The sequence below is a fragment of the Citrus clementina genome, unplaced genomic scaffold (assembly GCF_000493195.1).
Source record: "Citrus clementina cultivar Clemenules unplaced genomic scaffold, Citrus_clementina_v1.0 scaffold_5, whole genome shotgun sequence".
Classification (NCBI taxonomy): Eukaryota; Viridiplantae; Streptophyta; class Magnoliopsida; order Sapindales; family Rutaceae; genus Citrus; species Citrus x clementina.
This window is the reverse complement of record NW_006262201.1, coordinates 1,766,593-1,791,893: the sequence shown is the minus strand read 5'-3', so window position 1 is coordinate 1,791,893 and position 25,301 is coordinate 1,766,593. Positions and strand designations below refer to the sequence as shown.

Here is a 25,301-nt window from a genome sequence, read left to right as displayed (position 1 = left end):
TGTAAAATATTTTCCTGTTATCTTATCTCTTAAAATAGGCAATGTTGTTATGTATATTGTTGTATATAAAGTCTTACAATCAATGGAAAAGTATTCACTCAAAATCCTTTACTCTGTTATGGTATCAGAGCATTAAAGCTCTCCATTTTTCTTTTCTCTTCTCCCTCTTTCTACTGAATTCTTGCAATGGCAAGCAATCTTTCAAACACTACTATCCGAAACACCAATGATTCCAACAACACTCTCATCACCATCAATGTCGCAGCTCAAACTCCTTTCAAATTAACTACCACCAATTACCTACCTTGGAAGTTACAGTTCCAAACACTTTTCGTTGGCTATGATCTCCTCGGATATATAGATGGCTCTAAACCATGTCGTTCTACAACTGTAACAGCCAACAACACCACATCCCCAAATCCTGCATATACTCTCTAGATCCGACAAGACCAATTGATTTAAAATGCAATCATTGGATCAATCTCTCCCTCTATAATTGTTAGCCTAAAGGGCTATACATAATGTAATTTTGATGATAACAAACATATGTATTGAGTGATTTAATAAATATTGTATTTCACATTTTTACTAGTTTTTGAAGGATAATATTTATACAAGTAAATCAAGTGAAATCAAGATTGAAGACACTCAACGGACAATGGCGACATCAAGAATAGTTTAGAGCTCAACGAACAAATTAGTGCAATAAATTCTTGTAAAACCGGTATGATTTAATTGATGTTTGATTTAGCATTTGAGAAGCTCAAGAAATTAATTTAATTAAATACTTTTCATAAACTAAAATATTTTATTTTTATAAAGTAAAGTATTTTGTGGATTTGAGTAAAATTGGACTTAAATGTTAAGATTTGAAATCTTTGATTTTAATAAGTATCAAATTTCGGAGTTGGATGTTTTTACAAACATTTTAAATATTTTGGGCCATACTATAATTTATGAATATTTTGAACTAAAGTGAAAGATTTTGAGAACTTTGAAAAATATAGGTATTATGTTGAAAATGACCTTTGTGTGAAATAAGAAAATCTTTGGGGTCATATCATAATTTCAGAAAGTTTGAGAAAGACATCTATTTTTATGAAGTTCTGAAATTGGACCTATTTGCAAAGTTTTCTGACGTTTTGGGCCATAGTATAATTATAGAACGTTTTGGGCTAAAGTGTAATTTTAGTGAACAGTAGTACTGTAGCAAAATTCAAAAATAACGGTAATATTACTGTTCCTGAGCGGCTAGCCGGATAATCAAGCGGCTAACCGCTTGAGCGCTGGAATTTGCCTATAACGGCTAGTTTTTGGGCTTTCACTATAAAAACTCAACTCAAACTTCATTTTAAGAACTAACACAAGCAAATATAAGATCATATAACATATATTGAGCTTCCATTTCGTAAATCATCATTTGTTGAATCATCATTGAGCTATAATTTGTTATTCACTCTTAAAGAGAGTTTTATTGTTGTGAATTTCATTTCTCATCAATTTGTGAGTGTACAAGTGTGGGAAACACTTGGGGTGAAGAGATTGGGGATATAATCTCTTGTTGTAAAGGTTCATTGACACCTTGGAAGTCAATTGTAAACATTTGAAGCCTTGGGAGGCTTGGATAGTGAAATCCTCAAGCCGGGTGAGCTTGGAGGCGTGGACGTAGGCGGGGATAGCCGAACCACGTAAAAATCCTTGTGTTCGTTTTCTCTTCCCTTACTCTTTTAATATTGTACTTGATTGAATTTATTGTTTTTGATTTGATTAAGGCGGTAGATTAAATTGTTGTGCGAATTGTATTGCATAAAATTTAAAATCCCAATTCACCCCCCCTCTTGGGTTGCATAACTTGCATTTCAATAATCCCGTTTATTGCTAATACCAAAACATCACAAGAAGCTTGGACCACACTTGCCAACACATATGCCAAACCCTCACATGGTCGAATCAAGCAAGTCAAAAATCAAATCAAACAAATGACTAAAGGGCCTAAATCAATCACTGAATTTCTGCAAAATGTGAAGGCACGAGCTGATGAGTTAGCTCTACTTGGGTCACCATTTGATAATGATGACCTCACCGATAAGATCCTAGAGACACTTGGTGATGACTACAAAGAGTTAGTCAGAGCTGTTCAAGCAAGAGATACTCCAATCTCCTTTGAAGAACTCCATAAGAAACTCCTCAACTTTGAAGCCACGATCAACATCACCATACCACAAACTGCCTTCCCCATCACTGCTCATGTTTCAACTCGCACCAATAACAACTGGCGCAATAGTAACAACTATGCCAATCAAATTTCAACCAATACCAATTGAAATCCAGGACAATCTCAAAACAACAATTTGAATCGACAACAACATCCCTACCTTGGCTTTTGCCAACTCTGCAGGATTCAAGGACACACTGCCAAAAAGTGTACATCTTACAAGTTGCAACCAATCCAACCTACCAACACCAGCACAACCACTCCATGGCAGCCCAAAGCCAATTATGCAGCAGCAACAAACAACAGTCAAAACTAGCTTCTTGATAGTGGTGCATCTCACCACGTAACATCTGACCTTGAGAACCTTTCTTTGCACAATCCATATGACGCGAACGAAGACATGATTATTATGGATGGCACTGAGTTACATGAATGACTGTGGTATGTTCAATTTTGTCAGATTTGGCTAGTTGAGCATGGAGATTTATTTTTCTGAGAAGTTTGTGGATGTTGTTTTTGGCTCGTGTTGTCATGGTATGAGAGGGTAGGTTTGTGGTTGTAGTTGTGGAGAGAGTTGGTGTCTCAGGATTTGCACAAGGAAGTTGATGAGAGTCTTCCACAGTAGATAGCGTATTGAGTGACAATGGTGTGAGAGATGTTTGTATTTGTATCGGTGAAGGAAAACACTTAGCAATGGTGTTGGAGTGAGTTATGGACTCTTCTAGTTTAAGATGCTTAAAAGGATAAACATTTTCTACAAACTTTACATGTCTAGACACATAGACCCTTGAAGTGTTGCAATCAAGACAAAAATAAGCACTTTGATTATTGGAATAGCCTAAGAACACACATGGTTTAGAGTTGGACTCTAGCTTGTGAGAGTTATATGGTTTTAACCATGGATAACAGAGGCAACCAAATATCTTAAGTTTGGTATAATTGGGTGGCAATTTAAAAAATTTTCCGAATGGAGTTTGAAGGTGTATAGTTGGTGTTGGCATTCTATTTATCAAGTAAACGACTGTTGCAAAAGCATGTGTCCAATAAGATAATGGAATAGAGGCATGGGTTAAGAGTGCCAAACCAGTTTCTACAATGTGTAGATGCCTTCGTTCAAACGTGCCATTGTGTTCAGGAGTGTGTGATGGAGTGGTAAGATGAGCTATGCCATTCATGGATAGAAAATTGGTTAGAGCCATAAATTTACCACCATTATCAGAATATAATATTTTGATGGTGTGATCAAATTGCTTTTCAACAATGGATTTGAACTTGATAAATATTTCTTTCACGTCAAATTTATGTTTTAGTGGATAAAACCATATGTACCTTATATGTTGATCCACAAATATGACATAATATTTATAATTATCAATGGAAACCACAAGCGAGGTCCAAACATTACTGTAAATGACTTCAAGAGGACGAGACGCTTTTATTATTGACTGCGAAAAGGACAACTTGTGACTTTTATTTGTTAGAAACGCATTACAATTAAAAGAAGACGATACAGAAGATGTTAAACTCAATTTATTGGAAAAGATAATTTGCTTAAGAATAGAAGGAGATGGGTGTCCTAGCCTATGATGCCAATCATGAGCAGTAGTTTTGATACTGGAAAAGGCAAGAATGGGACTGGATTGTGGCCACTCATATACGCCATCTTTAGTTTGGCCTCTCAACAGTGTGTTCCCTGTGTTGAGATCCTTCACAGAAAAAGTATTAGGTAAGAACTCAATAGCAGCATTATTGGTATTGCAAAATTGATGAATTGAAATAAGATTTCGCTTTATGCTTGGCACACAGAGAACATTATTTAATTTAAAATTTTTATGAGGAAAGGTAAGAGTAGTTGAACCAGTGTGAGTTGTCTGTAACTCAGTGCCATCCCCAATCATCATGTCATCGTTTCCGTCATATGGATTGTGCAAAGAAAGGTTCTCCAGGTCAGATGTTACGTGGTGAGATGCACCATTGTCAAGAAGCCAATTTTGACTGTTGTTTGTTGTTGCTGCATAATTGGTTTTGGGCTGCCATGGAGTGGTTTTGCTGGTGTCGGTAGGTTGGATTGGTTGCAACTTGTAAGATGGACACTTTTTGGCAGTGTGTCCTTGAATCCTGCAGAGTTGGCAAAAGCTAAGGTAGGGACGTTGCTGTCGATTCAAATTGTTGTTTTGAGGTTGTCCTAGACTCCGATTGGTGTTGGTTGAACTTTGATTGGCATAGTTGTTACTATTGCGCCAGTTGTTATTGGTGTGAGTTGAAACATGAGCAGTGATGGGGAAGGCAATTTGTGGTCTGGTGATGTTGAGTGTGGCTTCAAAGTTGAGGAGTTTCTCATGGAGTTCTTCAAAGGAGATTGGAGTATCTCTTCCTTGAACAGCTCTGACTAACTCTTTGTAGTCATCACCAAGTGTCTCTAGGATCCTATCGGTGCGGTCATCATTATCAAATGGTGACCCAAATAGAGCTAACTCATCAGCGCGTGCCTTCACATTTTGCAGAAATTCAGTGATTGATTCAGGCCCTTTAGTCATTTGTTTGATTTCATTTTTGACTTGCTTGATTCGACCGCGTGAGGGTTTGGCACATGTGTTGGCAAGTGTGGTCCAAGCTTCTTGTGGTGTTTTGGTATTAGCAATAAACGAGATTATAGAGGGAGAGATTGATCCAATGATTGCATTTAAAATCAATTGGTCTTGTCGGATCCAGAGAGTATATGCAAGATTTGGGGATGTGGTGTTGTTGGTTGTTACAGTTGCAGAAGGACATGGTTTAGAGCCATCTATATATCCGAGGAGATCATAGCCAACGAAAAGTGTTTAGAATTGTAACTTCCAAGATAGGTAATTGGTGGTAGTTAATTTGAGAGGAGTTTGAGCTGCGACATTGATGGTGATAAGAGTGTTGCTGGAATCATTGGTGTTTCAGATGGTAGTGTTGGAATGATTGCTTGCCATTGCAAGAATTCAGTAGAAAGAGGGAGAATAGAAAACAAAAATGGAGAGATTTAATGCTCTGATACCATAACAGAGTAAAGGATTTTGAGTTTGAATGAGTAAACTAGATAGTTACCATATTCTAGGAGGAGAATCTGCTGACAGATTATATACCCATCGTAATTAACAACTAACAATCCAACATGTTCCAGTGCCAAATAATTTTCAATTTCTTGTATTATTTTATTTTTCAATACATATAATGGCAACTTCATGAGCCAAATGTTAATTTCACTACGTTAGCCACCTTCGTGATATTTTATTAAACCGTAGAAGTGGGGGTTCGATTAAAGGAGATTTTGAATGATTTATTTAATTGTAAATTCTTCGGATTATGTATGTTTAAGTTGAAAACAGGGGAGCTCCCTGAATTGGCTTTACTTCCCATTTTGTACAATTGTAAAAAACAGGGGCTGCTCTGCCTTCGCAACTACTGTTAATTTCAATTTCGGAACGTGATGCACTGAAATCTTAGTTCATCCCTTAAGAACTTTGGTCAGACGGATTGTTTTAAATTATTCCATTAATATGACAAGTTAGAAAGTAATAGCGAAATGGATTTTTTAATTTGGAATGAGCAAAACTGATTGAAGAATATTATCAAAAGCGTTGATAATATTTGTAGTTTAAAATTTACTCTGAACAACGTATGATTATGCGCACTAGCTAATAGATTTTAAAAGATCACTTTTTACTTTGAACACTTTTGTAAATACCAAAATACTTCTCAATAACTTTCCTTCTATTATCTTTGTTTTTTTTTCTTAGTACACCCATGAAAATATTTTCACACCAAGATTAATTACCTTTGTGCTCCTTATTTGTTAATAATATCATTTTGCTAAGTTTATTTTTCGAAACTGTCCAACATTTAAAATTTATGTTCATTAAAATTTAGACAACATTGGATGGTTGAGATTGCTTCTACAGATCCGCAGAACATTACTTGTGTATATACGCAACTCAAGATATACTTATTTGTTTATCTTCTACGCCTGTATCAGATTTTTTATTTTTTTTCTGCTGTTGTTAGTTCCCCTAGGACCTCCTTGGCAGAGAAGTGAAAAGTGCATTAACTCTTTATTTGGAATAGATATATGTTCAGCAAAAATTGAAATCAAAGTCAAAGAAATTAGAATCATATATTTAGCTAGGCACGGTCTCACTAGTTATGCATGCACTTTAGTTACCTAATTATCTAGGTCAAAATTTGTATTTAGTTGATGAGATTTCCCATCTCCCAAAATTTTATTTAAAGAAAAAAAATCAATCTCACATAAAAGAATACAAATCGCAGGACCATAGCATATATCCTAGAGTGAGAGGAAACTCTATTTATAGTAACTTCAACTACTAAAAGGGGAGGTAAAAAAAAGAAAGCACAACGTGTGGTAGTGTGCTTATATACAATAGCTGACATTCTAGATTAGTAATGGCAACATTCGTTTTTGGAAAAATAAAAAATAAAAAATGTACGTGTAATGGTAAATATTTGCCCTGTTTTACTTTGTTTATTTACTTTATTTTCATTATTTGTCTATTTTCCGGACTTTTTTAAAATCTCAAGAAGTTCAAATATTATGATGATTGCTTTATATTTCCTTCAATTGCATTGCTTTCAATTACTTGAGCATTCACAAACTAAACTTGTTCCTTAGCAAATCTCTTTTAAAAACTTCTTATTGTCCTACAAGACCCTCTTACTATACAAATTAATAATTACTTAATCTTAAACTAAATTTATATTATATGTATTTATGGCTTTTACAAAATATATTCTTATTGCTGTTCTTGTAATTGATTTTGACTAATTTCATTTTTAATTTTTTTATATGAAAAATCAAATCTCTTCTCGACATTCTCTAAATTAAAATTCAGAATTGCGGTTAATTTATCAAAAATGTATTCTTAATAGCATAAAATATATTCTTAATCTCGGAAAGCTACTAAATGCATCAACTAAATGACGTTGGTTTGGAACCAGAAATCCAAATGCGGGGGCTCCAGTAAGTAAGCATCTTCGGAGACAGCCCTCCGAGCAGAGACAGAGAGAGACGATACAGCTTCGATAAACAGCCTTCCAGATTCCAGCCACCCCAACCCTCGTAGTTGAATTGCAATCCCGATAATGAAGTATCAATCACAACTCTTGCCCCATATTTTTCACAAACACATCTCTTTGTTGCTGTACAGCAAGCCAGTTGGATTGACGGTTGGACCAGAAATGTTTACCCACGGCTTCTTTACAGTCTCGAGTATTGTCACAAGTGTCTTCTCTGTCACCTTAAAGCCCACTTCATATTCAGTAGGGATATTCACAATGTTCGCTTTCAAAAATTTTGCAGCAGAAACATAGTTCCCATTCGAGCCAGCTGGGAAGCATAATGGTCCACCTTCTAGGATACGGCAGAGGACTAACCTATTAAACAGAGATTGAGAGCAACCTGCATATGTGAATTCTGTATCTGTATCGACTGAGAAACCAAAATTGCTCTTGATATATATGTCTTACGCTAGGGGTGACGTCAATTTCTGACTCAGACATGTTTTGTCCTGCAAAACTTTCAAAGATAGCAGCTCTGACCAGACATGGTGCAGGCAAGAAGCTTTGGTCTACATCCATATGAATCAGGTCAGAGTTTGGTGTCTCAGTAATTGACGGTTCAGCACCGTTGAGGACAGAGATGGCTGATCTAGAAAACCCGATCATCTCAGTTGATTTGGCCTTTTCACAATCCCTCTGAAGAACATTTATCAAAAAGCAATTTCATAAGCTAACTTACTTCAATGAACAAAAGCAAATGGCAGAAAATGCCAATGTAGCGGCTAAAAGTGCCACGAAATGAACAAGTGAGAAATATTAAGAAAAATCAGAGGTGGGATAAACATATGCCCAGTGAATTAACAAAAAAATCCAAGTCCTTGCATGATTCTGAATTGCTTATTTGCTTCCAATTTTTGTAACATAAATATCAACTATCTGATTACTGTCATGTTCAAATGGAAGAGTTATTCAGCATTGGATATACTTAAATATACTCATAAAAACATGCATATTCATGCGCGTGTGTACCTAAATACATATATTCAAAAATGGATTCTGTGATATGAAAACAGAGTAAAAAAGACAAGGATAACCTTTTCATGTGTACGTCGCTCAGCAAGCTGGAAAGCCAGAAGTGTAAAACCTTAAGTCCTTGTAACATCCATATTAAATTACTGAGAAATATGAAAGCGGAAGCATACCTGAATCCATGGTGATTCGTAGTGGTTCTTGAGTGTAGGAGATGGACTTCCAATCTTCTCTTTTTCTCTTGAGTTTAGAATTCTCTCTGAGAGGATTAGAGAAGTTGCAGAGGATGAAGAGAGATTGGGGACCATAACCCCTTTTAATTCAATAACTTGACAGGCAGTTTTCTAATGAAACCCGTTCAGCAGTTATTTATGATAATTATCACGTCAACCCCTCATTAAAGTGATAATTAAATTCTAGTATCTATGCATTTAATCCACAATAATTATACCATTTGCCATTTATTTAACTTCAAATAGATCACTTAATTCTTGGCTTATTAAATAATAGCACACACATTTTATTTATTTCATGTGTGGCCCTAAATATTAGATTAATATAAAATTAATCTAACAAGAAGCTCATGAAAAAGACAACCACAGTCTTAGACAAGGCCTTAAAGATGGACTCCTTTGTTGACCTAGTGCTCTACCTATACATACACAAGTACGTGGCTAGAGTTTAGTTGGTAATTTAGTTGAATCTGATGAACGGAACAGATTTTCTGAAATGAATTTCGAAACTAAAAATCAATATGAGTTTTGGGTTCTATCATGCATTTTCTGTATACTATTAATTTGTTTGAGCTTATAAACTAGGACATCAAAACATAGATTCTGTTCTAGCTACTGTTTTTCACTTTAGATTGGGGATGGATTTTCAGCTTTAAGGCCTGTGACAACCCAATACACATATATGAGCAAGCTACTTGGTGGCCAATAGTACATAAAATAGACATAAAAATGGATGGCCATCTGATTCCCCAAAACCTACAACAAAATTAAATAACGAACTCCAATACCATCAATTCCGCGTTTTAATTTCAAGTTGGAAACTAGTGAAACTAGAGGCTCAGGTGATTTAATTTTGTATATATTTAATAAATTAGAAATAGAACCAGCATGGTAGCAAGACGCAGCTTAACTGGTGCTATGAAGGCACTTTGTTTCTGCAGTTTTCTAAATTTGAATAATAATAAATTTCAAAGTTTGTATTCGATGGGTAAGATTTCTTATCCTTGAAATTTTGTTCAAAGAAAAAACCAATCCCACATAAAGGAATACAAATTGCAGGACCATACAAATTGCAGAACAAGTTAAGTCAGTTTTTGGCTGCTCCCACTGTGCTTCACTGGCAGGCTTGCAAAAGGGTTCTTAGGTATCTTCAGTGTACAGCTACTTATGGGATTCAGTTCTACAATTCAAAGTCTCTTTCTCTCACAGCAGATCTGTTGGAGGCTACTGCATCTTCCTTGGATCCAATCTTGTCTCTTGGTCATCTAAGAAACAAAATGTTGTTTCTCGATCATCAGCTGAGTCAAAATATAGAGCATTGGCCTTGACAACTTCAGAAGAATTATGGATTTCATATTTGTTGCAGGAACTCAGAGTACAGCTCAACAACACACCTGTTCTGTACTGTGATAATAAAAGTGCAGAGGCTCTGGCAAGCAACCCAAAGTATCATTCACGAACCAAGCACATTGAATTAGACATTCATTTTGTAAGAGAACATATTGCCAAGAAGGAATTTGTTCTTGAACATGTATCAAGCTCAAATCAATTGGCAGATGTGCTTACTAAGCCACTTGGTTTTGACCATTTTGCTTATATGAGAACTAAGCTCAATGTTTGTCCAAGACCTTGAGCTTAAGGGGGCATGTTAAGAATAAATCCTGATGTCCATGTCAGCAGCTTAGTCAGCAAAGCTTGTTGAGTCATTGACCACGTCAGCAATTAGTTATATGCGCAAAACAGCTTCTAAAGTTTGTTAATGATTCCCGCCAATAGTTTATTATAAGTTGTTGAGATTAGTCACATACATTTGTTGCTGCAGAATCTTCTAGACATGAGTATATAAAGCTTTGTAATTCTTCATTTCAGTTTTAAGAATTAATAGAATGATTTCAGTTTGATATATTTTCTCTCTGAAGCTTTAGAATTTTCCTTTCAACCAAACACTCTATTTTCTTTAACTTGACTAAGCTCCGAATAACGTGGTGTGATAAACTAGAGGCCTCACGCAAGGACAAGCAGAGTCTTCAAGAATTAAACAGAGCAGGCCTGGCAAGCGTATAGGATATTGCTTCCCAGTTGAGGCAGATGATGGTATGTTTCCCAGCAACATTCAGTCACTTTATATTCATGATATGAAGATTTGGAAGCAATCGATGGGGTGGGGGGAAGGGGGATTGAGCAGATTCTCATCTCTACAACGACTGTCAATCGGAGGACTTCATGACTTGGTGTCATTTCGCCACAGGAGTTAGGAACCCGTTTGTGGATTTATGATTTCCAAAACCTGGAATGCCTGTCTTCAGTTGGTCAAAATCTCACGTCGTTGGTGTATCTTTGGCTTTATATTCGTCCGAAGCTAACATACTTTTTGGACAAGAGTGTGCCTACCTCGCTCTTGCAACTGTATATCAAGGATTGTCCGCTGATAGAAGAAAGATACAGAAAGGATTAAATCGATCGTCTTATGTGGCAAGATCTCAGTTGAAATTTCACTCTCTTCTATCTTTAGTTTTCTTTTAACTGAGACACTTTGAAAAAATTAATACAACAATTTCTGCTTTTGAGAACTACAAGGTTAACACTTAACGATTGTTGGATTCCAGTGAAAAGAATTTATTTGTTGATGTTGAATGATAGAATATATGCAATTTTCCTGCAGGTGTTGACGGTCTAAAATTTTGAGTGATACTTGAAAATTGCAACATATACAAGAAAACAGAACGAAAAGCTGAAGCCAATAACTTGATGGGTTAATCAAATTTTAGTGAAGTGATAAAATACACTCAAAGTAAGATTTTTCTATTATCTTTTAAAAGATAACAATTGAAACTAAAAAACTGACTGACCGGCTTATAAATGAAGCCAATAGCTTGATGGGTTTAATAAAGTAATAATTTTTGCTAGTAGAAAAAAGTAAATTAAATCGTTTTATTCATGAAAAAAAATCATATTACATTTTATTTCTCCAAACTTTAAAATTGGAATTTCACTCTGATTCCTAATGTAACCAAGAATCTTGCATTAGAAAAGAATGAAAACATGATGAACACGTACCAAAGAATAGATACAACAAAACCCAAAAGATTAGTAAATGTCATAAATTTACAATAGACACAAACACAATGAGTTTTTTCAGAGAATTGCATGCTCAATGATAAAAAAAGTAAACTCAAACTTGTCTATTATATTTTATGCTTTATATTATAAAATCAGGAGTGTGGCGATGTCTTATTAAATTAAGAAAGGAAAAAATTGGTTATGTAAGACAATTATTTAATTAGGTTTAATTATTTCAAGCCTTCAAGGCTTTTTTTTTTTTTTTTGTCAACTAAATTTTTATTAAGGTAGTATTCGATATGTTAATAGAGTATTTCTATTCCTATTTAGGAAGGTTTCTACTTAATGTAAATTAACATAACTTCATTCATTGTCATTCATGTAAAAGCTGTGCAATTGGGTTTCAATATCAGGGGTATGAAGAGGCTGGTTGTTGAAAAAAAATTGCATAGGATTTTGAGAGCTTTCCGGAGAGATCTTAGAAAGAGAGAAAGAGTCTTCTTGTTCCTTGTAATCTCCTCTGTATTAGCTCTGTAAAATTCATTTTGAATCATCAAAAAAGCTTTTTTCTGTGGCTTCTCCCGTGGATGTAGATTGTGCATTTATGCATAATCGAACCACGTTAAATCTTGTTCTTTGTGTGAGTGTGTTTTGCTTCTAGTTCAATTTAGTCCTCTGCTTTCAATCTCCATTAACCTAGAGCTGAAGTGTGAATCAGCATTGAGGCCTCATATTGGTGTTGATTTAATTGCAACTTGAACAGATCTTGACAAAGGTTCTTGAACAGTGATTTATTTCTAATCAGAGAATAAAGCAATCAAGTCACTACATTATCATTATTCAATCATTTAGAAACACCTGAGTATTTATGATTAGTTTATCTATCAATTAGAATAAGACACGTGTATATATGTAAACTCCAATTAAATCTTGACACGTGTATTGTATATGAGCCATATCTAAAAAAGTGAGCTCTAATTTATACTACAATTTTTTTAAAGTTAGATAGATGTACATATCTATGCATGTACCAAATTGGAGGCAACACGTAAAGATGGATTCTTTCTGGTGGACACTGATTTTAATTTTGTTTTGTTTTTCATTTATTCAATGATGCTTGGTCCACCCATGTCCAGTTCGTCAAAATTATTGATGGTGATGGGGCTGTTTTTGTTTTCAGTTTTCACATTAGATTTTATTTCTATTGTGTCTATTTGTTTGATAACATATTAATTGTGTTTGGGTGGGTGTAGTATGCGAGTAATGGCTTGCTTTCTCAGCTGCTGAAAAACTATTGATCTTTTTATTACATATGTATTTGTTGCAACTGCATATGTATGCAATCTGTAGCTTGCAGGGTTATGTATTAATATTCATAATTAATATGTTCTTTTCAAACTTAGCCAAAGTTGTTGAAACATATAAAGACTCAAGCATTTAGTGTTCTTTATTAAATTAGCATATGATTGGACATATCAAATAAATAATGAAAATCAGATTATTATGATGATTGGATTAGTTAGCTAGATTAGTATTATTTTGCCTAATTATCAACGATAACATTCAATTATGTATAATATGTCCTTCGTACTTTCTCTTTCAATTAAAATCATAAAGAGACTTTCAATGTAGACCATGTATTTGTTATGTTGTTTATTGGAGTGAATTGTTGTTGTTCTTGTGATTGTCAAAGATTGTCTTTGCGAGTTATTTATTTTTTATTTATGAAATCAATGGGGTTTCACTCCTAATGGATGGATGTTGCTGGGTGCTTGGGATGGCAAGTAAATATCCTCTTCTGGATCTAGAAAAAGTTTAAATCCGGATATTAAAAAATGCAGATCCAGATGTGAAAGGTGGGGATCCGCACGGATCTGGATGCTTATGTTTAAATATCACGATAAAAAAAGTAGCTGAATTGAGGCTGTTCCCAAGCAAGTCCAACCGCTACTGTTAGAAATTTGGGTTATTGTGTCTAAAGGGCTTTCTAGATCATACAAATTACACTGGTTCTTCACAATTATTAACACATTAATATTACTAGTTAGAAAGTAATAAATAGGTGGATTTTTTATTTTGAAATAAACACATTGATTAAAGAATATTAAAGGATTGTGACAATTTGAATATTATTTTTGTTAAGTTAGATTGTGCATCAACATAAAATAGGGTTCAAATTTATGAGTATTAATATGAAAGAAGTGATAAAGTTAGTTTGTACATGTACAATTAAATTAGACTAAAATTTACAAATATTTATTACAACCAAATTGCACCTTGCTGATTTTGAGTTGGAATTGTTTTAACTTGTTTTAAAAACTCTTTAAACTTCAACGACTTATCAACAAAAAAAAAAGTCTAATAAAGGTAAATGCAAAAGAAAGTGCTTTATTTTGGCTGACCCCTCCTCCTACATTTGCTAAGCCATTAACCATAATGATGAAGAATATTACTAAAGTGAGTTTTGATTGATACAAAAGATCTATTTCTTTGAATTAACATATATGCAACTTAATTCAGAAGTGGCTAATGTGATACACACCATAAAATTAAAAAACCGAAATAGTGGAATTAATTAATTAATTTTCAGCAACAAATTAAAAAATTAAGATTAATAAATGATATGCCTGCGTGCAAGTTTGTATAATCTAATTTTTGGTCTTTTGGGACATGTTCAATTCTTGTTCTTTCTTATTAAATCATATTCTCGTTTTTAATTGGTATTGAATATATGTATATCTCTAATCTAATTTGGATAGTTTATCTTTTCAAAGATTTCAAGTAAAAAATATTCATAAAATTAATTTTCGATACATGGTGGGTATTGTTACTTTCAATTCTTGATGGCCGCCTATAGAGAAACCAACCGATATTTGCCCAATTTGTGAGGTAAGATGCACGCATTTGATGACATTCAGCAGCCTTTTACTGCCCTCTTCAACAATGTCAATAATCGAAATAGAGTGAAACCAAATCCTAGGAATAAAAATCTAAAAAAAAAAAAAAGAGTAAACTGCATTCTTAAGCTGATGCTAGTGATCCTTTTACAAATGATTACATGATTAGTTCGCTAATTAATTAACAAAGTGAAAACAAAAACAAATAGACAACCACAACAATAATTTTGCAAACAACCAAACCCCACCATCCCTTTTAGAAAAGGAAAAAATACTATCAGAGAATTACCATTTTTCTATTTATTTCACTATTACTTGATTCGACAACATGTTTCAAAAGGAAAGGAAATCATTTTGTATTGCTTTTTTGTAAATAAGTGTAATTTGAAAACTATCTGAAAATTAGTCCCGTTACCTGTACAATTACAAAAAAAAAAAAAGTATAGTTTCCATTTTGTTTTGTGAGATTCTTTCATGATCCTTTGGTTAATTCACCGATGTCCGATGTCCAGTTCCTAAAACACGAGGACGGAAGCTTGCCAAACTATCGGTGGTATAAGTCACATTTGTGTAATAATCGCATTATGAGTCACATTTGTTAATTATGTTATCAGATTGTTAAATATACACCTTTAACAAATGAGTCACATTTGTGTTATCTAATTCTGTAAACGTATAAGCTATTTCTTCTTCCCATCAATTAAACCCCAAAGAATAGAACTCCCACTATAAATATCTCCTTCTTCAAATTGGTTCCTTTTTTTCTTTCCTTAATACCTTTTGAGCAGGTTTTCTTCCTTTTTACGATAGCAAACAACTAACATAAACATCTATATCTCTAAGCAAAAAAATATTTGTTCACAAAATCAAAAACCATTGCAGAAAGGAAATGACACATACCCAGTTGAAATAGAGGCTTCATCTCTCGCCTATTTTTGCCACTTGGCAGGAGTCAATGGAAAAATCTCATTCATGGCTTCCCTAGCTTGTCTTAACTTCTCTATCTCACCCATTTTTCTTAAAACCTTTATGTACTGAAAAAAAAAACCATTTTTTTCGCAATCCAAGAAAGAACAAGCAAATTGTATCCTCAAAATCACTCAATAAATATGCGTATTGAAATTACTTGGACATGGATGTTGTAATTGGAAGGTTCATTGGATAGCTGATACTCTTAAGGTTTGAAGCTCCATGTTCTGTTTTGCTTCGACTTCTGAGTCAGAATCCAAGTCGGCGTCAGAGGCATCGCTCGAGTCCGAAGAGTTGCCCTTTGTTTTTATTTTACAGTTGTTCTTAACGTCAGGCATGGCCGTGCCTTCATCATCATCTTCCTCTTCTTCAGGGATTGTTGCTAGCGTTTCTTCTTCGGGTTCCATCTTTTGAAGTTTGAACTCTTCTTACTCTGTTTCTCTTTTAGTGACTACTGGTTTCTTAAGTTTATGCAATTTAGGGAAAATTTTGTTTATATCCCTCGATTTTGATTAAAATACAAATAAATTCATATATTTTTGGTCAAATTAATGAATGCCACACATATATTTGAATAAGCACTTGCATGAGTTTTTATCATTGCAACAATCAATCTAATTTTCTCCTTAATTTCTCCTTTCTCCTAGTTTATTATATTCCCATTGAATAATGGAGTAAAGAAGAAGAAAAGTTAACTATATGATTTTTCTCTTTTTTGTTTTTTGGTGACCATTTCGGTGAAATTTATTAGTATCTGCTGATGCGAGATTCTGGTTGTCCTCGTTCTACGACCAGGGTCTTTGCTCGATCAACTTCACCACGACCAGGATCTCTCCTCGTAAAGATTCCTCTCCAGAGGTTCCTGCGCACACAGACAGGTCAGAGTACGCCGGTTGTTTTCCTGGCGCAAACCCTCCGACGCTCAAGTTAGATATGAAGGTTCGGGGAACGCTTGCCACAGATCTTATGGCTTTTGGGTAGTTTTCTCTTCTTTAGAATTGCTTTTATTTCTCTTATAATCTCAAAATTGCTAACCCTTTTACCTTTGTTGGCTACCTTTTTATAGGCTTCCTCTGAGTCCCGGTCTTCCGCAGTTTACGCTCGTTGTTCCCCCCTCGGATGTGGATGTCCCATTATCGTCATGATGGGCGAATGGAGATGGACCTCGTGCCTTGATTCTCGGATAGGAAGGCACGTCTCGCCAACTGCCGTTGACCGGGTCTCCTCGCCTCGAACCCTAGCGGGAGTGACCCTATGCCTCTAGCAAGGGTTCGGCCTCGCGAATGGCATATTCGTGGATGAGCAGAATATTCCTGCTCTTGTTCCCTTGCTACCTGGCTCTTATAGGAGACACCTGCTCGCAGAATTCTGCCACCAAACATCTGCTCATCACGTCTGGTCTCACCGAAGTATTTCCCTCAAACACCGGTCCCCCAGTTTCTGGTGTTGGGTAATGTAATGGACCAGCAGTAGAAACTCAGTGGTTCTTGGTCGCGTGGGACTGGAAAAGGCTGCCAAGGAAAATGCCCAAGGGGTGGAGCCAATCGTGATTGAGGAGGAAAGCTCTCCTCCTCGTGCAATCCCTGCTGATGTTGGCAAGGCGAGCACCCCCCCGGACGCAACTGGTGATACCCCCCCCGCACCTGAGGAGGCCCAGCCCGCCGACGCTGCTCGGCTTACTGATCCACCATCTTCTTGATGTATTTCTTGTCTTGTAATGAACCATGTTTGTGAAGATTCTCTCCTCTGTTAATTATTAACAAATTAAAAAATGTTTTTTGATTACTTTCTTGTGTTGTAATCATGAGTTATTTTTCGTTTGAGAATCTGCTCGTCTTCGTCTGATTAAGCAAGTTCTGGCTTGGCATATGGTTTCGTCACATGCCTTGAAAAATTCTTCAATGCTTGAGATTCTGCTTGCCTTCGCGTGGTCGAGCAGATCCTGGCACGCTTGGCTTCTGTCTCGCCATAAAACAGGCTTTGAGACTTGGCGAGTCCTTACATGCCTTTGAAAATTTTTCAAATGCTTTGGAGTCTGCTCGCCTTCGTGTGGTCGAGCAGATCCTGGCATGCTTGGCTTCTATCTCGCCATAAAACAGGCTTTGAGACTTGACGAGCCTTTGCATGCCTTAGTAAATTCTTCAATGCTTGGGATTCTGCTCGCCTTCTCGTGGTCGAGCAGATCCTGGCACGCTTGGCTTCTGGTCTCGCCATAAACAGGCTTTGAGACTTGGTGAGCCATTGCATGCCTTAGTGACTTCTTCGATGCTTGGGGATTCTGCTCGCCTTCACGTGGTCGAGCAGATCCTGGCATGCTTGGCTTCTGTCTCGCCATAAAACAGGCTTTGAGACTTGGTGAGCCTTTGCATACCTTAGATGATTTCTTCAAAGCTTGGGATTCTGCTAGCCTTCTCGTGGCCGAGCAGATCCTGGCATGCTTTGCTTCTGTCTCGCCATAAACAGGCTTTGAGACTTGACGAGCCTTTGCATGCCTTACATGATTTCTTCAAAGCTTGGGATTCTGCTACCCTTCTCGTGGCCGAGCAGATCCTGGCATGCTTGGCTTCTATCTCGCCATAAACAGGCTTTGAGACTTGTCGAGCCTTTGCATGCCTTAGATGATTTCTTCAAAGCTTGAGATTCTGCTAGCCTTCTCGTGGCGAGCAGATCCTGGCATGCTTGGCTTCTGTCTCGCCATAAAACAGGCTTTGAGACTTGGTGAGCCTTTGCATGCCTTAGATGATTTCTTCAAAGCTTGGGAATTCTGCTCGCTTTCACGTGGTCGAGCAGATCCTGGCATGCTTGGCTTCTGTCTCGCCATAAAACAGGCTTTGAGACTTGGTGAGCCTTTGCATGCCTTAGATGATTTCTTCAAAGCTTGGGAATTCTGCTCGCTTTCACGTGGTCGAGCAGATCCTGGCATGCTTGGCTTCTGTCTCGCCATAAAACAGGTTTTGAGACTTGGTGAGCCTTTGCATGCCTTAGATGATTTCTTCAAAGCTTGGGATTCTGCTAGCCTTCTCGTGGCCGAGCAGATCCTGGCATGCTTGGCTTCTGTCTCGCCATAAACAGGCTTTGAGACTTGACGAGCCTTTGCATGCCTTAGATGATTTCTTCAAAGCTTGGGATTCTGCTAGCCTTCTCGTGGCCGAGCAGATCCTGGCATGCTTGGCTTCTGTCTCGCCATAAACAGGCTTTGAGACTTGTCGAGCCTTTGCATGCCTTAGATGATTTCTTCAAAGCTTGGGATTCTGCTAGCCTTCTCGTGGCCGAGCAGATCCTGGCATGCTTGGCTTCTGTCTCGCCGTAAACAGGCTTTGAGACTTGGTGAGCCTTTGCATGCCTTAGATGATTTCTTCAAAGCTTGGGATTTTGCTAGCCTTCTCGTGGCCAAGCAGATCCTGGCATGCTTGGCTTCTTTCTCACCATAAAACAGGCTTTGATACTTGACGAGCCTTTGCATGCCTTAGATGATTTCTTCAAAGCTTGGGATTCTGCTAGCCTTCTCGTGGCCGAGCAGATCCTGGCATGCTTGGCTTCTGTCTCGCCATAAAACAGGCTTTGAGACTTGAAGAGCCTTTGCATGCCTTAGATGATTTCTTCAAAGCTTGGGATTCTGCTAGCCTTCTCGTGGCCGAGTAGATCCTGGCATACTTGGCTTCTGTCTCACCATAAAACAGGCTTTGAGACTTGTCGAGCCTTTGCATGCCTTAGAAATTTTTTCGGTTCCCAGTGACTGAATTTCCTCGACATTCTATCAATTGCAGGTTTTGATTATACATGAACTTGCTTTGACGTAAAACATAAAAATAAAAGATAAAGAGCACGAGCAGAAATTGTTTTAAAATGTGAACAAGTCTTACTGGAAGTATTTTCGGAGGTGTGCTGCGCTCCATGGGCGTTTCACCTCGTGGCCGTCTGTGCGAACCAGCTTGTAAGCTCCGGGTCCCACCATCTGCTTGACTCTATATGGCCCTTCTTGTTTTTCACTCGGGTATCGAGGGATGTTATCTACATTACTTCCCTTGCTGCCGAGGAGTAGCAGCTTCTTGCGATCCTCTGGTCTCCTTGTACCACTCCAACTACCCCATTTACCCGGTACTTCAGAGCCAGATAGTGGTTGGACAGCACTGTTTCCTCTGCATTCGCCACCTCGTCGTCCTCGTCAAAAATCTGCCTTGCCGGGGACTGTTCTTCCTCTCTATGGAATTCTCCCCGCAGGGGTATGTTACCTCTCTCACCACCAAGTCTCCCGGTGGTTTGACTTCTCCTCGTACTACCGGGATCTGGTGCCACTCCACCTCCTCTCACCCTTTCTTCCTGGGTTACCCTTCGTTCGCTCCGCCGCTCATGCAGAATGGTTGTCAAGGACTCCATCTGCTTTTCCATCCGTTCCATCCGGTCGAACATGGCTTTTTCCTGTGCTTCACTGGCTATCTCCCTCAGTGTCACAGAATCGTTAAGCCTCATATCACCCCCTTGTGCACTACTTCCTCCTGCCTCCATTGCTTTTCAGTTACTTCCCCTCACTTCTTGCTATTAACAGAAGCTTTTTGCTCAGCTCCCCACAGACGGCGCCAAAATGTTGATGCGAGATTCTGGTTGTCCTCGTTCTACGACCAGGGTCTCTGCTCGATCAACTTCACCACGACCAGGATCTCTCCTCGTAAAGATTCCTCTCCAGAGGTTCCTGCGCACACAGACAGGTCAGAGTACGCCGGTTGTTTTCCCGGCGCAAACCCTCCGACGCTCAAGTCAGATATGAAGGTTCGGGGAACGCTTGCCACAAATCTTATGGCTTTTGGGTAGTTTTCTCTTCTTTAGAATTGCTTTTATTTCTCTTATAATCTCAAAATTGCTAACCCTTTTACCTTCGTTGGCTACCTTTTTATAGGCTTCCTCTGAGTCCCGGTCTTCCGCAGTTTACGCCCGTTGTTCTCCCCACGCTCAGATGTGGATGTCCCATTATCGTCATGATGGGCGAATGGAGATGGACCTCGTGCCTTGATTCTCGGATAGGAAGGCACGTCTCGCCAACTGCCGTTGACCGGGTCTCCTCGCCTCGAACCCTAGCGGGAGTGACCCTATGCCTCTAGCAAGGGTTCGGCCTCGCGAATGGCATATTCATGGACGAGCAGAATATTCCTGCTCCTGTTCCCTTGCTACCTGGTGATGGGTGTCGAAGCCAACAAAAATAAATTCCTACTCTAAATAAATTGTGTATAGTGATTGAGCAGGGTCGTGTCCACAGAGATCGGTAATTAATTAAATCCTTTTGAAACGTAAAACGTAAAATAGGGGAATTGTTGACAATAATGAAAATCAAATTAAAATAATAAGAATGCAAATTAAAGTTGTAATTCAAATTGGAGAAAGCTCTGGTTGAAGGAATTAACTCAGCTTGATTCGACTACTGATCATTGATTCAAATATAGATTATTATTACTCATGAATAGACCGGTTATAGCTACTGAGACCCTCTAATAGCCAATCTCTCCTTAACTAGTCGATAACCAAGGTACGACCATTGGTTATTTCCCTAATCAATAGACAACCCTAGATACGATCATAGAATTTAATCAATTGACAGCCTGAAAAACCAGAGAGACCCAAATCCTAATCAACACATATGATGATTCATTTAAATTAGATTGTTTATTCTCACAACACAACTCTCTGCTATGTTATTTGTCACAAGCATTAAATTCTTCATACGATGAATCCTTTAATTGATAATAGATTAAGTTGATAATTAAATAGTGGCCAATTACCTAATTAACAAACATAATCATGAAACTAATTCAGAGAATAAACAAATACCCAAAAAGCAATAAAACAATTAAAGCACAAGAAAGATCTCACAGTAGTGATAAATCAAAGCTTCATTAACCTTCAACCAGAAAAATGGGTTTAGTTCCTCATAGAGAGAAGAGAAAAATTAGATCTAGGGTTTCTTTTTCTCCAATCCAAAATCCCCCCTTTTTCACAATAGATTCCTCTCTTAAATACTCTCTCTCTCTTCTCTTTTAGAATTCTATTTAAAATAAAATACTAATATCTGAAATATTAAATTCGTAATTACAAAAATAACCAAAAATACAAAACACATTAAACTAAAAACTGCAGGTCCGTAGTTGACAGCACGCGCCCACGCCTTATCAACAAAGTTCTTCTCATAGAGAGAAGAGAAAAATTAGATCTAGGGTTTCTTTTTCTCCAATCCAAAATCCCCCCTTTTTCACAATAGATTCCTCTCTTAAATACTCTCTCTCTCTTCTCTTTTAGAATTCTATTTAAAATAAAATACTAATATCTGAAATATTAAATTCGTAATTACAAAAATAACCAAAAATACAAAACACGTTAAACTAAAAACTGTAGGTCCGCAGTTGACAGCACGCGCCCACGCCTTATCAACAAAGTTCTTCTGACGCTCAGAAATTTCTCCAAGAGAACAATCCTCCTTAAACATCATCTTTTAGTTCAATTTTATCATCAATCAATAGAATTGCACCTACAAAAGTAAAACACAAGTAAAACATTATTATTAAGTGCAAAACATCGATATTAAGGGAAGTAAACAATGCAAAACTAGTGCATAAATTGCACTCTAACAAATTCCCCCACACCAAGATGATGCTTGTCCTCAAGCATATAACTCAAGATTAATCCCAAATCTCCACTCAATTCTCATCTCAACTCATCCAAAAATAATTTTAAGCAAGCATACCTCAAGAAATTAAGTCGATCAACATTCGAGAGACAAGGATTTTAAAGCATAGAATCTCATAAGATAGAATAAGAACATTCAACCACCAAGAAGATCCATTCAAAATTCAAGTGCAACAAGATGTAATAGCCCTCTCAATAACTTCACTCCATGCACTCAAAGTGTTTAAGGTGTCATTTATCCACTCAAATCAAATCAAAGAATGCTATTACCATAAGCTTGCTCATAAATCACATCTCAATCCACAAAACATGAATAAAATGCAAAAATCTAAGGGTTTTAAAAGGGTTGTAATGGGGTTAAATGGGTTAAATGAAAAAGAAAGGTTTACGAAAGAAAAAGAGATCAAAATGAGAAGAATGAACTCATTGAATGAACTTATGATATTAAAATGCTTATTTCTACTCAAGTCAACAAGAATGTAAACATTTTTTTGTTTTTTCGATTTTTTTTCTTTTTCCTTTTCTTTTTCTTTTTTTTTCATTTTTTTTGTTTGTTTTTTTTTTCGAATCAAACAAAAGAAACGAACCTTGCACAATTGAATTCAAGCATAATGCTTGTTGATCTAATTGAGAAACTTTAATACAAGGTAGAAAAAGCAACAAAATATATCCATTACAATGAGTCCAAAAATCTCCTTAAATTGAGGCTCAAAAAGAAGAAAAATGGTTAAGTAGACGGAGAGAATTAGATGGGTAATGGTTAAGGCTCAAACAAAGGTAGCAAATAAAGGTCTTCGGGTAAAGAAAAAGGAAAATGCGAGAATAAAAAAATGGTAAATGGTTTGCCCTTATCATTTTAATGCATAAAATCCCGTAATGTGGCTTCAACATGCATAATAAAGCAAGTTCTAGAATAAACAAACTAGGATTGATATTCACATAACAAAAATAATTAGAGCAAAGTGGTTGCTCATAGGCTCAAATCCTCACAAAGTTGGTAAATTTGCCATCAAATCATGTACACTCTTCAAATGAATCAATCATCAATAGTGGTGTAGAATGAGATGAAGGTATGAATGAGATATAAAAGGAAAGGTAAAAATGATAATAAGCGAGAAAGATGTATGTAGTAAAAAAAAATGAAAGATAAAATGTGAGTGATGAAAGAGTATGATAGGAAAAAAAATAGATGTAAATAATTTGAGATAGATGGGAAAAAAAGTAGTGAGAAAGAAAAGAAAAGATAAAATAATAATATATAAAGCATACTAACTCCAAAATCATTTAAGGATGAGTAGAGTGAAAATAAATGAGTAGAGTGAAAATACTACTTCCAGACATCAATAATGCAAAAATCCCTCCCCCACACCAAGAACTTACATTGTCCCCAATGTAAGATAATCAAAGCTCACATAAAAATTAAAGCGTAAGGATAAAAGTTTAAGGGCAAAAAGAAACTTCCCTGAATTGTGAGCTTTGATCCACATAACGTCTATGGGCTTGGCGGAAATGGTGGGGTAAATCCCACACTCTCGAAGTATGCGGCCAAATTCTGCTCCATTTTATTCAACTTGTGCTCCATTTTCTCTAACTGAATGCTCAAAGGTGGTGCGGATGTAGAAGGAATAGTTGGCGGGGCAACAGTGTCATCGTCAAACTCGTCATCAGAGGTAGCACCACTCCTAGCATAAAGCTTCTTCGGAAGTTGAGTGGGTCCTGGTTCAGTAAACTCAAATCTCCCCTCCTTGAATTCGACCACACCTGTTCTTTCAAACACAGACATATCCAAAAATTCCTTTTTGCAAGCAGGATGCAAATCATTATTGTCAGGATCAAGCACACATAGGTTTATAGCTAACAGAGTAATGTATGGACCAAGAAATAAAGTCCTATACCGTTTAAGCACACTTTGAAATTGATCCGCTAACCAAAAACCTAAATTAGGCCTCACATCATTTAACATGCACCAGATAAAATAAAATTCAGTTTTAGAGAAAATTCCTGAGTGATCTTTCTTGCCTAAAAAATTATATGCTAAGAATCGATGCACACATTTCAAAACACGATCACGTAAGAAAGAACTCTTTGATTTACTCGGGTCATAGGCATTGTGATCAACAGATAAATTACGCCAAAGACCATAAGGCTCAAAATTTTTGCTAAAGTCACAAGTTGTTCCTAAATATTCATCACTAGTAGAATAATCATCATCAATGAATCCTAAAGCTAGGTTAAAATCCGTGATAGAGTGTGGCAGGTGAGCTGGCATAAGTTGGATCCAAATCGAGAGTTGGTTAGTTAGGTAATAACAGACTGATTCATTGCAAGTGGTACACACGTGAGAAGCATACATATATATAAGTTGTCTCTAAGCTAGTTTCCAATTTACAGAGCAGAGAGAAACACTTAAGCATTACAGAGAGAAAACGCTAAAGATTAGAAAGGTTTTAATCTGTAATTGGTGACTCAGTTCTAATCCATCATCTTCTTGTTCAATAAAGCTTCTGCCCTTGCTGGCTTTTACAGCCGTGGATGTAGGTTCCTTTGTGGAGCTGAACCACGTTAGTTTCTTGGTGTGTTGAGAATCTTTGATTGCTCTGTTCTTCTTTGTTCTTTTTCGTAATCTTGTTTTTTTATCAATTCTGGTTTCGTGGGTTGCTTAATTCTTGTTTAAGAGAGTAAAATAAACTCGTTTGCCATAACAAACTGGTATAAGAGCTTGGTGTTGGTTGGGATCAGACTAAAAAATGGCAAGCACCAGAGTTGATCTTGAAAAGTTCAATGGAGATAATGATTTCTATCTCTGGAGTTTGAAGATGAGAGCAATTCTGACTCAACAAGGGCTTAACAGTGCCCTCGATAATGGAGAAGATCCGATGGCCAAGAAAGAGAAGGCAGAAGGTTCTTCAAGCTTTGGTACAGACCAGAGGATCATAAACAATAAGGCCCATAGCACCATTATCTTGCATCTCTCTGATGAAGTCTTGAGAGAAGTATCCAAAGAAAGAACTGCAGCTGGTTTGTGGGCAAAGCTAGAAGAAATGCTTCTGAAGAAATCATTAGCAATGAGGCTGTACATGAAGAGGAGATTATACACATTCTCAATGAAAGATGGAGTAGCCATGAAAGATCACGTGGATGAGTTTAATAAACTCATTCTTGATCTTGAGAATGTCAACATAA

General features: G+C 36.8%; 1 protein-coding gene and 1 pseudogene across 1 annotated transcript in view; one reads left to right on the top strand and one right to left on the bottom strand.

The window, feature by feature from the left end:
• Positions 1-25,301, top strand: part of LOC112098537 (putative disease resistance RPP13-like protein 1) — a 69,845-nt gene that overhangs the window by 20,926 nt on the left and 23,618 nt on the right. The window contains exon 2 of the mRNA XM_024185128.1: positions 4,058-4,063. Coding sequence (XP_024040896.1) covers positions 4,058-4,061 — 4 coding nt within the window. The 3' untranslated portion in view covers positions 4,062-4,063. The remainder of the gene's footprint in view (positions 1-4,057; positions 4,064-25,301) is intronic.
• On the bottom strand, positions 7,109-8,595 carry LOC112097676 (annotated as a pseudogene).